The 14,662-nt window shown below is 42.0% G+C and overlaps 1 protein-coding gene across 19 annotated transcripts in view; it reads left to right on the top strand.

Moving 5' to 3' along the window:
• TANC2 (tetratricopeptide repeat, ankyrin repeat and coiled-coil containing 2) overlaps positions 1 to 14,662 on the top strand; it is a 438,885-nt gene that overhangs the window by 362,121 nt on the left and 62,102 nt on the right. For all 19 annotated transcript variants that reach the window (XR_007911352.2, XM_051825098.2, XM_051825097.2 and 16 more), the window contains 2 exons: positions 511 to 677; positions 3,935 to 4,542. Coding sequence is in view for 18 of the 19 variants with exons in the window: in XM_051825098.2 (XP_051681058.1) it covers positions 511 to 677; positions 3,935 to 4,542 (775 nt within the window). In the remaining variant the exon portion in view is untranslated. The remainder of the gene's footprint in view (positions 1 to 510; positions 678 to 3,934; positions 4,543 to 14,662) is intronic.

Genomic DNA, 14,662 nt, shown 5'->3' with positions numbered 1-14,662 from the left:
ACTGGGATACCTGTTCTGTGTTCTCTCGACGCTTCCTTCCCAGCACACATCACATAGATTCCTATGTATTGCTTTTGACTTTAAATTAGACCTTTTTCGGGAAATTTTCAAAAGAACATGTGATCCTGTTCTCTTTAATATTATCAATTAGGAGAAAACAGAACACTGTCTATTATGCATTTTCAAGTGTGATAGAAAAATGAATTTCCATGTGGAAATTGTCATAATTCCAAGGCTTAAGCTATTTATAACTAACAATATGAGAATTTCTGAAAATGATGATCTATTTATTTATATCATACATTTGTGACAAAAGCTTTCACACCTGGTTAAAAAAACAACAGTATGAATTCACTAGATGTCTTCTGTGTCTTTATTTACCTTAAGCATTCAGTAAACACAAGAGGCCTTTTCTAATATTTTTTTCAAACAGATACATGGTCAAAAACCCAGTAAGAACTAACTTACCCACTTGGTAATTATTAAGTAATTTGTTTCTTTCTATCTCAGAGAGAAAAATCCCAGATGAAGATTTCATCATTTTAATTGATGGATTAAATGAAGCAGAATTTCACAAACCGGATTATGGGGATACAATTGTATCATTTCTGAGTAAAATGATTGGAAAATTTCCTTCTTGGCTCAAACTAATTGTAACAGTTAGGACCAGTTTACAGGTATGTGTTTGTTTGCTTTTGAACCATAAATTGTTTCCCTTGGAAAGAGCTTAATCTGAAAAAGTTAGGTCCTAGTTCCTTTAGTGATAACTAAAAACCTCAACCATATCCTAGAGCATTTGAATTATTCTTACAAATGATTATTTAGGAATTATCCTTATATTTTAAAGTAAGAGATAGTATCTGGAGCATGCATTCTCTGTATATAACAGATTCCTAAAATGCTAAAATGACCCTTAAAATAAAAAAGAAATTCCATTTTTCTAGACTTTGTCCTGATGACAGCAGTGTAAAGAAAGCCCCAACACTTTTACTTTTGTTTCATGTTTTTTATCATTTAATGCTGTGCAAAATCCAGTTCAACCTATTGTCTAGAGTCAGATTTTCTGGTTCTTCCCTCTGCTTCTACTGGAGCAACTGTTCTGTGGCATGAAAGTGAACTTTCTTCTGTAAATGCCTTCCTCTAACAAATAGCAATGATAGGGCTTTGTATTAAATTTACTATAACTGGGAGATGCTGTGTTTTTAATTGCCTTCCCTGCTCACTAACTGATCACTCAATGTCTAGAAGAAGTACCCAAAATGTGGAACTGAGCCTGTAAAAGCAGATGGGCTAATGATAAGTGATTCCACATTCCCCACCCTTCTCCCTGCCATTGTTGGTATTTTTGATTCTTTACTTATTCACAGTTCATTTGTAGCAGTGTTTCTTGCCCTTTTTCAAGCCACTCCCTGTTTTGATGAATATTAAAATATCATACATTATATCCATCCCACTACTTTGATACATCCTTATAGTAATGCATAGAAAATAGTCTTGTGTGAAGTCCCTACTTTTCCTCTTTACCAGGCATTTAGGAATTATACATTGACCAATTAGAAACTATATTTCTAATGGTAAAAAACTATATTTCTAGTCCTGGCCACCACCTTGCAGATATTTATTAGTCATCTTAAGGTAATTTAAGTTAAATGTGACTGAATCAACATAAATGCATCTTTACAACTAAAAATTACCTAATGTATCATTATTGGCCAGTAACTTGATTATTAATAAAAAATGGCCAGAAGAAATGTCCAGGAACACAATCTTTGACTACTTTTACCAAGTGTGTGCTTAGGCGATGTTCTCTTCATACAGATTTTCACATAATGCCATGTACAGTCTCAGAAGAAATTTTGAGCTTGAAACTTTTGATTTTTCACCAATACCAAAGAACAGAAAAATACAATACATATTCATCTACAAAGTCCCTATTTTAGTACTTTCACGGACAGAGATTTATAGTAGCTTTCCAAATACTTCACTTCACTTATTTAAACTAAAAATTTTTAAATTTACTTTATTTTAGCTCTGACATTAAAATAATTCATAGTTTTTTTTAAAGCATGTACCCTCATGTGTAATCAGTCATATAATTTCCACGAATGTTTCTGAAGTGCTTGATCATGTCAGGCACTTTTCTATGGGCTACAGATTCAATAATGCACAAGATACCCTGCCCTCATAAAGCCTGTATTATAATAAGGAAAACAAATAAGTAAAAAATTAAACATATACTAAAATTACAAGTATATTAAGTGCTGTGAGGAAAATTAAAATAGGATAAAGGGATAAATGGAGAAGGTGGTTGTTTTAGTTAGGGTAGATAGGAAAGTCCCCTCCAAAGAGCCTCATAAAGTGTGCATGGCTACTATGTAAGTAATAAGATATAGGGACTCAAGAATGGATGCAGAAGTACAGGTAAAAGTGATAGTGGCTTAAGCTGGAATCCATAGAAAGTTGTCATATTTGGAATATATTTTGAAGGAAAGTCATAAGGACTTGAAGCCTGAGTTTTTTGGTGAGAAAGCAAGTGAATGCTAGTTCAAGGGAAAAAAAAGCTTGCAGATACCTCTGAGGAGTTGGTGGTAGGTCCAGTGGTAATGCCATTTAGTAAGACAATAATGGTTTTGGTAGGGGACAGAATTTAGTAGTTCTGATTTGGTCACATTAAGTTTGTCTATGAAATATCGGTGTGTCACAGTTGAATAGACAGAGATAGAAGATGGGAACTCAGAGGAGATGGCTAAGCTGAAAACAGTTGGACGCCATCCACCTATACATGATATTTAGAACCACCTGCACGAAAACTGTTCAAGGGAATGAGAATGGCTAGACAAGAGAAGAGAATAGAGATCCAAGCCCCGAGCAGACTGGGAAATGAAAGAGAAGCCAACAAAAAAGGATAGGTAAAGGTGACCAATTTGCTAAGAGAAAAATCGAAGGAACATACTGTGGAAGCAGGATGCAGAAAGTGACGCCCCCAAAACAGATACAGAAAGATGTGATCAGCTGTGTCAGACACTACTGCGAGGCTGAGGAAGATGAGAATTTAAACTTGGTTTTTGGATTTGGCAAGATGAAGATTACTGATAACCTTGAAAAGAACCATTTCAGCGCAGTGGTTGGTTGAAGCTTGACTGGAGCAAATGGAGACTAGGATTGGAAGAGAGGAATTAGAGATAGTAGAGAAAACTTTCCTCTGAAATTTTACTAAAAATAAGACAGATACAGGATGGTAGCTGGAAGGAAGAGTGTAATGATGTGTATGTATCTGTAGTCCAACTGAGAAGAAAAATTGATGCAGAAGAGAGTGAGTATTTAAATGAGCAAAGTCTATAAGTAGATAAGAAAGGATGGAATCCAGTGTGTAAGAGTTGTCACAAAGCCTATCACCTTTCCCCAATATAGTTTCCAAGCAGATCACCAAGGTACCAAGCTGCCTACTATTTAGAAGTGTCCCGCTTGGCATCTCCAGAAGGCTTGTGTTAAAATGTAGTAATCTTATTGGAAGGGTTAGAGAGCCACATTTTTATATGGCATTATTTGAACCCTTCAATATTTCTCACACTGAATTGTAATTTGGTGTTATACCATGGTTTTTATACCGAGGAGAATTACAACAAAGGAAATATATAGCACTCCATTTCCTATATGAGTGTTGTTTAGAATATTGACTGAGAAGTTACTCCTAAAATACCCTTTACAAAGACCCATTTAAATAATAATCTAAAGTGCCAGTATTGGGAAAAATTGTATCTTTACTGTGCAACTAAATCATTTTAATCTGTGGCTACTAATACCTGATCACGTTTCCCTCTTTCCTTTGGCCCCTCAGAAGTTGAGGATAAATTTGTGGACCTCATGGTCTATCACAAGAGTTAGGGGAAACTGAAGGTCTTTCTGTCTCTCTCTCTTTCTCCATCTGTTTTAGGAAATTACCAAGCTGCTGCCTTTCCATAGGATTTTTTTGGATCGACTAGAAGAGAATGAAGCCATAGACCAGGACCTGCAGGCTTACATCCTGCACCGGATCCACAGCAGCTCAGAGATCCAGAATAACATTTCACTTAATGGCAAAATGGACAATACTGCATTTGGCAAGCTGAGTTCTCATCTCAAGACCCTAAGTCAAGGGTCCTATCTATACCTGAAACTCACATTTGACCTCATAGAGAAAGGCTATCTAGTGCTAAAGAGCTCTAGCTACAAAGTAGTTCCTGTTTCACTCTCCGAGGTTTATTTACTCCAGTGCAATATGAAGTTCCCAACCCAGTCTTCCTTTGACCGGGTGATGCCTCTTCTGAATGTGGCAGTGGCCTCTCTGCACCCACTGACTGATGAGCATATCTTCCAGGCCATTAATGCCGGTAGCATTGAAGGCACATTAGAATGGGAGGATTTTCAGCAGAGAATGGAGAACCTCTCCATGTTCCTAATCAAGCGCAGAGACATGACCCGTATGTTTGTACATCCGTCTTTTCGAGAGTGGCTTATCTGGAGAGAAGAAGGAGAGAAAACCAAATTTCTCTGTGATCCCAGGTAAGACATAGATCTGTGATGAGCAATTCTGAGCCTGTTTGTATGTATTGCATAGGACATGGGTATTTAAAAAGTGAGATGTGCTCCTCAAGGAAAATTTTACACAGAGGAGACACCATGTCTGTTTCTTCTCAAGGCAAGGCTATGATGAAGCTAATTTGTTTTCACACAATGTTTTTTCCTAAAGCTCTGTGTCTATATAGATATCTAGAATGCTGCCCTGCATGCCTGGGTTTTCCTAAATAATGTTCACTGATCCCACTAGGGAGTACAGGCTATCATTTAGCCATTGAACAGACCTGAGTGTTTCTCAGATAGGAAATAAGAATTAATCCATTGTTCATCTCTCAACTTAGAGCAGAATCATTTAAACATTGTTTTTGCTTTTTGTGAAGTTTTACTGTCATTTAACTTACCAGTGATAGGCTGGGCATTTGGCCCAGTGGTTAAGATACCGAAGCCAGCGCCCCACGTTGGAGTGCCTGGGTTAGATACTGGGCTTCTGACTCCAGTTTCCTACTAACGAGAGCCCTGGGAGGCAGTGGTGATGGCTCAAGGTGGGAGACCTGGAGTGTATTCCTAGCTCCCAGCTTCATCCCAGCCCTGTGTCATCCACTATGGGTATTCAGGGTGTAAATCAGTAAATGAGAGCTCGCTGTCTTTCTAACTCTCAAATTCAAACACATACATTATTGTCATCATCATCAGTGACTTACTCTATTAAAGTCCAGCCAGTACTGAGATTTATACTGGAAATTATAATCTCAAACCTGACAGCTAAAAGATATTTGCAAAAGGGCAGGCAGTACAGTTGGTTTGGTTGGTTAAACCTCCTGGGACACTCGCATCCCATATCAGAGTGTTGGTTTGAGTCCCAACTACTCCACTTCATTCCAGCTTCCTGCTAGTGTGCCTAGAAAGGCAGTGGAGGCCGGCGCTGCGGCTCACTAGGCTAATCCTCCACCTTGCGGCGCCGGCACACCGGGTTCTAGTCCCTATTGGGGCGCCGGAGTCTGTCCCAGTTGCCCCTCTTCCAGGCCAGCTCTCTGCTGTGGCCTGGGAGTGCAGTGGAGGATGGCCCAGGTGCTTGGGCCCTGCACCCCATGGGAGACCAGGAGAAGTACCTGGCTCCTGCCATCAGATTAACGTGGTGCGCCGGCCGCGGCAGCCATTGGAGGGTGAACCAACGGCAAAGGAAGACCTTTGTCTCTGTCTCTCTCTCTCTCACTGTCCACTCTGCCTGTCGGAAGGAAGGAAGGAAGGGAGGGAGGGAGGGAGGGAGGGAGGGGATAACAGCCTAAATACTTGGGTCCTTGCCACCAGCATGGGAGAACCGAATGGAGTCCCTGGCTCCTGTTTGGACCTTACTAAGCCTGGCTGTTGAGGATAGAAGATATTTCTCTCTGTCACTCTCTTTCAAATAAAAATAACTAAATAAATGGTTTTAAGAGAGAGAGAGAGATTTGAAGAGGTCAGCTGGTCTAGCCACTGTGCCTTTAGATAAATAAGGTGTCATACCCTTTTATCCCCAAGTGCTCAATCACTTGCCCAAAGTTAGAGAGTTAATAAGTGGGAGAAGAGGGGAAGACTAGAACAGAGATTGCAGATATATGGTATATATAATCACTCCCCCATTCTTCACTCATGGCAGACATCACTAATTTAGGCTAGTGCTCTGTCGCAATGAGCTTGAACCTGACTTGGGAATCTTCCTCAGCTCAGTAAACCATACTGGATGTCAAACTGCTTCCCATTCTGTTAGGTTGGCATCCTGGTGGAGGTGTGCTGTCTGTTGTTCCACACTACCCTTTCAAAAGAATTATTCTTTTAATGAAGCTGGCATTTTCAAGAGCAGGTACATTACTGATTATACCAGCAACACAGCTGGCAAACGCAGAGCTTATTCTGGCTTAACAATAGCCAAAATTTGCTGTGACTCCTCAGGAAGACAAACTCTCTGGCCTTGCTGGGGTCTTATGACCTCTGTAACCATGTTCTTCACCAAGCCCTAATGAGACAACTGTGCTTGTGGGGAAGCTACTCAGCCTACTTCATGCTGATTCATTAGAAAAATTACTTCCAGCTCCTGGTGGAGATACCATTCAATAGATTTTGTGGTATTTACCTATGAAAAACTTTTAAAAGAGACAATATGGGGCTGGTAATGTGGCATAGCCAGTAAAACCACCACCTGCAGTGCTAGCATCCTATATCGCACAAGCCAGTTAAAGTCCTGGCTGTTCCACTTCTGTTCCAGCTCTCTACTATGGCCTGGAAAAGCAATGGAAGATGGCCCAAGTCCTTGGGCCCATGTATCCATGCGGGAGACCCAGAAGAAGCTGCTGGGTCCTGGCTTTGGATTGACCCAGCTCCGGCCTTTGTGGCCATTTGGGGAGTGAACCAGTGGGTGGAAGATTTCTCTCTCTTTCTTTGACTCTACCTCTCTGTAATTCTGCCTTCCAGATAAATAAATTTTTTTAAAAAAGGAAGAAATATGCTTTTCATTAGAAAAAAAAGAAGAAGAAGAAGCTGTATGGAAAGAACATGAACTTCTGTGTTAGATTATCTACATATAAATCCTATGTCATCTAGAAACTATGACCTTTGGGAAAAGTTGCATAATGATCCTGAGACAGGTTTTTTTTTTTTTTTTTTTTTTTTTTAATCTACGTAAAAGCAGTAATAGTGCCTTCCTCCTAGAGTTGGTGAGAATAAGTGAGATCATGTAGTATAATGCCAGGAATAGAACAAAGTACAAAGAAAGTGTTCCAATTACGTTCATTAGCTCCTTCCTTCCCTTTGCAGAAATAGACTCTTCAGATACGCCTTAACTAAATCCTGTGGCTGAGCAGATAGGCAGCCGCAGGCTCTGCTGTTAGTGTTATTGGACACAGGATTTAACAAACAAATGAAAAAAGTAGGTCTCATATAAATTGTATGGCATTCCCAAAAGCGTTTTACTAAACAGTAGTCCCCTTTTGTCTATCAAGGATATATTCCAAGACCCCTAGAGAATGCCTGAAACCAAGGATAGTATCAAACCCTTTATATACTGCTTCTTCCCTCCCTCCCTTCCTCCCTCCCTCCCTCTCTCTCTCCCTCTCCCCCACCTCCTCCTCTTCACTTTCTCCCCCTCCCTCCCTCCCAACCTCCCTCCTCCCCCTCCCCCCTTTTCAGCTCTCTCTGTGTGTGTCTCCTTCTGTCTCTCTCACTTTTCAAAAAAACAAATTCATGCATATGTGAGATCTTCATCAAGTTCATGGAAAGTATATATTTCAAAAAAACAACAGATCTAAATTTTTTAAAGATTTATTTATTTATTTAAAAGGCAGAGTTACATAGAGAGAGAGTGTGTGCACTTTTCCATCCACTGTTTCACTCCCCAAGTGGCCCAGATAACCAGAGGTGGGACAGGCCAAAGCCAAGAGCCAAGAGCTTCATCCAGGTCTCCCAGATGCATGCAAGGGCCCAAGGACTTGGTCCATCCTCTGCTGCTTTCCCAGGTGCATCTACAGGGAGCTGGCCCAGAAGTGGAGCAGCCAACACTCAAACCTGCACCCACATGGGATGCTGGCGCTAAAGGCAGCAGCTTAAACTACTGTGCCACAGAGCCATCCCCACAGATCTCAAATTTTTTTGTACCAAAATAAGTTTACTGTTTAATTTCATGTTTTAAAAAATTTATTTTATTTATTTGAAAGGCAGAGTTACAGAAAGATTGAGAGAAATGGAGAGAGACGCCTTCCATCTACTGGTTCACTCCCTAAATGGCTGAGACTAGACCAAACTGAAACCAGGAGCTTCTTCTGGTCTCTCAAGTAGGTTCAAGGACCCAATCACTTGGGTTATTTTCTGCTGCTTTCCCAGGCACATTAACAGAGAGCTGGGTCAGAAGTGGAGCAGCCAGGACTCAAACTTGTGAACTGGTCCCCATATGGGATGCCAGCATCACAGGCAGCAATTTTACCTGCTACACCACAACACTGGCTCCTAATTCCATTTTTCCACTAACTTTTTGAACTTCTCTCATACAAACCTATAATAAAGTTTAATATGTAAATTAGGCAAAATAAACAACTAGCAACAGTAACTAATAATAGAGCAGTTATAACCATGTACTAAATAAAAGTTATGTGACTACTCATATAGTGTCTGACTGTCTCAAAATATCTTACTGTATTTTCACCTTTTCACTTAAAAGAAGCAGTTCATTGCTTTTTTTTTTTTTTTTTTTTGGGCAAATTTAAATTGCCAGCGTCACTATTCTTGCACTTTGGGGCCATTATTAAGTAAAATACTAGTTACTGGAACACTAACACTGCACTACCTCAACAGTTGAACTGATAACCAGTAGAGCTACTAAGTGACTTATGGGTGGGTAGTATATACAATGTGGAACACTGGACAAAGGGATGATTCATGTCCCAGATGGGACAGCGCAGGATGACCTGAGATTTCATCACACTTCTCATACTCAGGAAAGTGTGCAATTTAAAACTTGTATATTGTTTTTTTCTGGAATTTTCCATTTGATATTTCCAGACTGCAGTTGCCCATGGGTAACTAAACCACAGAAAGTGAAACCAAGGGTACAGGGTTCTACTATAAATCCTATTAGTTCTGCTACTGCTCCTCACTACATAGGGTAGGCAGCCACCTGTTTAAGAAAGAGGCAGTTTTGGAATTGCCTAATAAACACTTTGATACCACTGCCAGCTGATCTGCTGTCCCATCTTGGGACATCTTACGGGACTGAAAGCTGAGGTCCAGTGCCGCCAGACCACCACTGAATTACCAGTGACCTTACAACAGATGAAATCATTAGGGGACCCCAAAAAATAAAGTGTGATTTCATGTGGGTATACAGGCGTGCCTTGTCGACATTGTTTATTAATTAGAAGCATAGCAGCAATGGCCAATAGACTGCGATAAGAGCAAACTCTTTCCCCCTTCAAATGCTGTAGAGCCTGCTGTCTGGTGATTGAATAACAGCTGCTGGGAGGGAGGGTGTCATCATATTTCATTTAATGGTAGAATAAAATTATAGACAGGACCAGAAGTTATCAAAGAAGCTTCCTTGGATTTTATGTCATTAGGAATTCAGCCTACTCCCCAGCATTGGCTAACACCAGCCTTGTTACTAATCTCAAGAGCCTGAGGCTCCCTGGGTCAGTGAGGTGGAAATGCACTAAAAAGTTAATGCTGCTGGCAAAGCCCAAGTTGTCCTTTCAAAGAAACCGGCTGCAGTTGCTTTCCATTTGAAGCAGGTCTGATTAGTAAGACTCTCTAAGCAGAGTTCTTGGGTTTTTTTATGACCCTCAACTTCCACTTCCTGTATATTGTTTCCCCCTTTTTATTATTTCCGAGTTTTTAAAAATAATTATTTTATTTACTTATTTATTTGAAAGGCAGAGAGAACTCTTATCCACTCTCATCACATTCACTCCTCAAATGCCTGCAACAATTAAGCTGGGCCAGACCAAAGCCAAGAGCTGGGTACTTAATTCAGGTCTCCCGTGTGGGTGGCAGGGACCCAACTACATGAGCCACCAACTGCTGCCTCTCAGGATGTACATTAGCAGGAAGCAGGAATTACACAGGAGCCAGGACTCAAACCCCAGGCGCTTGGATCAGGGATGTGGGCATCTTAACTACTCTGTGAAACCCTTGCTCCTGTTTCCCCCTTACTCCACTTTCTCTCCAGAGCATCTGTTAAATTTCAGTACATCAGGCCAGCGCCACGGCTCACTAGGCTAATCCTATGCCTGCAGCACCGGCACTCCAGGTTCTAGTCCCGGTCGGGGCGCCGGATTCTGTCCTGGTTGCTCCCTTTCCTGTCCAGCTCTCTGCTGTGGCCTGGGAGTGCAGTGGAGGATGGCCCAAGTCCTTGGTCCCTGCACCCTCATGAGAGACCAGGGGAAGCACCTGGCTCCTGGCTTCGGATCGGCGCAGTGCGCTGGCCGCAGCGACCATTGCAGGGTGAACCAACGGGAAAGGAACTCCTTTCTCTCTGTCTCTCTCACTGTCCACTCTGCTTGTCAAAAAAAAATTTTCAGTACATCAAAGGAAATAACTCAATGCCTCTAAATATCATAACAGCTAATGGGGCCAGCACTGTGGCACAGAGGGCTAAAGCTCCAACCTGCAGTGCCAGCATCCCATGTGGGCTCTGGTTCAAGTCCTAGCTGCTGCACTTCTGATCCAGCTCCCTGCTAATGCACCTGGGAAAGCAGCAGAGGATGGCTCAAGTCCTTGGGCCTCTGCCCCTACGTGGGAGTCACAGAAGAAGCTCCTAGCTCCTGGCTTCGGATTGGCTCAGCTTCAGCCATTGTAGCCATATGGGAATTGAACCAGAAGATGGAGGACCTCTCTCCTTCTCTGTCTCTTTCTCTCTCTGTAACTCTGTCTTTCAAATAAATAAATAAATCTTAAAAAATAGTAAATTTTAAAAATCACAACAGCTAAGTCAGTGCCTGACATCTATGTGTCAGGGGAGCTTTCAGAAACAACTTTTAGTTTATTTTCCTGGGCTTCCAACACTCAGTTGTTTAGTGTGAACTTATGACCTTATAGGGAATTGGATACAGACGTGTATATTCTGCTGGTGCTAGAAAGTAGTTGTTCTTTGTCAGAAACAGTTTGCCCAAGAGGTAGCTTTTACCCAAACTAAAGTCAGCAAAGCCAGAGCTCAGTGCTATAGCTATAGTGCTATAGTTTTGTTGACTTTAATATCAGACTACATTTTGTCTTAGAATGTGGACATGGAACTGAGATGCTAGAAAGAATGACTTAATGTTGCATAGACATATAATTGTCACAGAAAGAAATGAGTTTTAGTCTTTTCTTGAATTGGTAACAGGATGGGGTATGTGGGTTTGCCAACTTGAAAGCAAAGTATAACTAAAAAAAAAAAAAATCTTTCTTATTTATTTGAGACAGAAGGAGATAGCTAACATCTGCTTCTTTGCTTCCCGAATGTCCCCAACAGCTCAGACTGGGCTAGACCAAAACCAGGAATTGGGAATTTAATCCAGGTCTCCCATGTGGGTGGCAGGAACCCAATTACTTGAGCCATCACCTGCTGCCTCCCAGGGTCCACATTAGCAGGAAAACTGGAATCAGGAACCAGAACTGGGTATTAAATCCCAGTATTCCAATATGGAACATGGGCATTTAAAAAAAAAAAAGATTTATTTATTTGAAAGGCAGAGTTACAGAGAGGCAGAAGCAGAGAGAGAGGGAGAGGTCTTCCATCTGCTGGTTCACTCCTCAGTTGGCTGCCATGGCTGGAGCTGTGCTGTTCCTAAGCCAGGATCCAGGACCTCCTTCTGGGTTTCCCATGCGGGTGCAGGGACCCAAGGACTTGGGCCATCTTCCATCTTCTACTGCTTTCCCAGGCCATCTCAGAGAGCTGGAGCAGAAGTGGAGCAGCTGGGACTTCAACTGGCACCCATATGGGATGTTGGCACTGCAGGTGATGGCTTTACCTGGTACGCCACAGTGACAGCCCCGAACATGGGCATCTTTTTTTTTATTTAATAAATATAAATTTCAAAAGTACAACTTTTGGAGTATAGCGGTTTTTCCCCCCATAACCACCCTCCCACCTGCAAACCATCCCATCTCCTACTCCCTCTCCCACCCCATTCTTCATTAAGATTCATTTTTAATTATCTTTATATACAGAAGATCAACTCTATACTGAGTAAAGATTTCAACAGTTTGCACCCAAACAGACACAGAAAGTATAAAGTACTGTTTGAAGATTAGTTTTACTGTTAATTCTCATAGTATACCACATTAAGGACAGAGGTCCTACATGGGGAGCAAGTGCACAGTGACTCCTGTTGTTGAGTTAACAATGAACATGGGCATCTTTAACCAGCATCTGAACTGCCATACTGAACCCTTTTTTTAAAAAAATTACTTTTATTTTCATTTATTTCATTTTACTTGAAAGAGAGACAGAGACAGATTTTCCATCAACTGGTTCACTCCCCAAATGCCTACAACACCCAGGACTAGGCCAGGCCAAGCCAAATCTAGCAGCCAGGAACTCAATCCAGGTTTCCCAGATGGGTGTCAAACCCGAATACTTAAGCCATTGTCTGTTGCCTCCCAGGATGCACATTAGCCAGAAGCTGGATCAGAAGTGAAGGAACTCAGACACAAAACAGACACTCAGATTTAGGGTGTGGGCATCCCCCAACAGTGGCTTACCCACTGTGCCAAACACTCCCCTATTGATTTTTTTTATTAAGAGTCTTTTTTTTTTTTTTTTTTTTTTGACAGGCAGAGTGGACAGTGAGAGAGAGAGACAGAGAGAAAGGTCTTCCTTTGCCGTTGGTTCACCCTCCAATGGCCGCCGCGGCTGGCGCGCTGCGGCCGGCGCACCGCGCTGATCCGATGGCAGGAGCCAGGAGCCAGGTGCTTTTCCTGGTCTCCCATGGGGTGCAGGGCCCAAGCACCTGGGCCATCCTCCACTACACTCCCTGGCCACAGCAGAGAGCTGGCCTGGAAGAGGGGCAACCGGGACAGAATCCGGCACCCCAACCGGGACTAGAACCCGGTGTGCCGGCGCCGCTAGGCGGAGGATTAGCCTAGTGAGCCGCGGCGCCGGCCTATTAAGAGTCTTTGACATCAAAAGATTTTGTGTTTATATTCCAGGTATAAGTATGCCCTGTGAAGCACTCACAAGCCTTCGACCTCACCACTGTATTCTGCTTTCAGTTCCCTACTGTTTACCACTGTCGTACTCTATCATACCCTGAACTTAATCTGCCCTGTGCTGTATTCCCCTGAGCACTGTGAGCTATCAGATCCACTCACTAATCTAGTGAACTAATCCCTGCCTATGCTGGTAGGGACAGAGCAGATTCGTTTGAGGCAACTTGTACATTGTACATAAAGCATTCGAGAGAAATCAGTTCCAGCCTTTGTTATCCAACCTATTGGTGACTTTGATAGTGGAAATTTAGGGCTGATGGAGAAGGCCGTGGAGGGCCTACCTATCACTATGAGAATAGTTGAGTACCTACTTGATTATTTAAGACCAGAATCAATTGTGTATGATAAATGTTTTGTTGAGATTTTTCCTAATTTATGTGGCCATATGTTAGTGAATTACATATTAGAGACCAAGTATTCCAAAATCTCTGTCACATACTAGGATATCAAAAAAGAGACAGTTTGGCTGGTACTGCGGCTCACTAGGCTAATCCTACGCCTCCGGCGCCGGCACACCGGGTTCTAGTCCCAGTCAGGGTGCCGGATTCTGTCCTGGTTGCTCTTCTTCCTGTCCAGCTCTCTGCTGTGGCCCGGGAGTGCAGTGGAGGATGGCCCAAGTGCTTGGGCCCTGCACCCGCATGGGAGACCAGGAGGGGCACCTGGCTCCTGGCTTTGGATCTGGTACAAGAAGAGACAATGTACATTGGGAGTGTGAGTTAACAAAGCAACAAATAATACAGATATCTTTTCTACCACATGATGTTGGATGGGTTATGTGGCAAGTCTGGAGGGATGCTTCCTTTTAGGAGGTTCCTTTCTGATTCAAGAGAAGTGATTGATGATGATAGCTGAGGGTACACACTAATTCATAAATGCCCCTAGAAGAGTTGGTCTTTATGGACTAACCATGTTTGTGTTGTATCCATGCGATTAGTGGTATTTCTTAGAAACTAGAGAATCTTCAAATGTCTGATTCTTCCTAAGACTGAATTCTAGCATCTTGCTCGGGCCCGTGGCCTCTAAGCTGACGTTGGTTTGTTCATCTGGTGTTCTATAACATGGCATGATGGTTGTCATAAAGCTGGGAATGGAGTCAGATCTGGAAGGTGAAATGGAACTTCAGTCGTTCTCCATCTTCTAGTAGAAGGGGATTGACACAGGATTTTGGTCATAGTTCAAATAGCACACGTCCTTGACAATGATTCAATAGGGTTATCTAATTTAGAGCCTTTATTCTCTCATAAATTATTTTTTCATGTTCTCAAAATTCTTTCATCTTAGATTTTTTTTAAAAAAAGGTTAATTTTATGCTCTTTTTTGCTTTACCTTGATTAAGCTTTGAAAAGCCTTTCTGAGGAACTTACTCTGACAATTAATTTTAAGGCATTAGGGT

Source organism: Oryctolagus cuniculus, chromosome 17, assembly GCF_964237555.1.
Source record: "Oryctolagus cuniculus chromosome 17, mOryCun1.1, whole genome shotgun sequence".
NCBI lineage: Eukaryota > Metazoa > Chordata > Mammalia > Lagomorpha > Leporidae > Oryctolagus > Oryctolagus cuniculus.
Note: the sequence above shows the minus strand (reverse complement) of the source record. Positions and strands in the feature narration are given on the sequence as shown.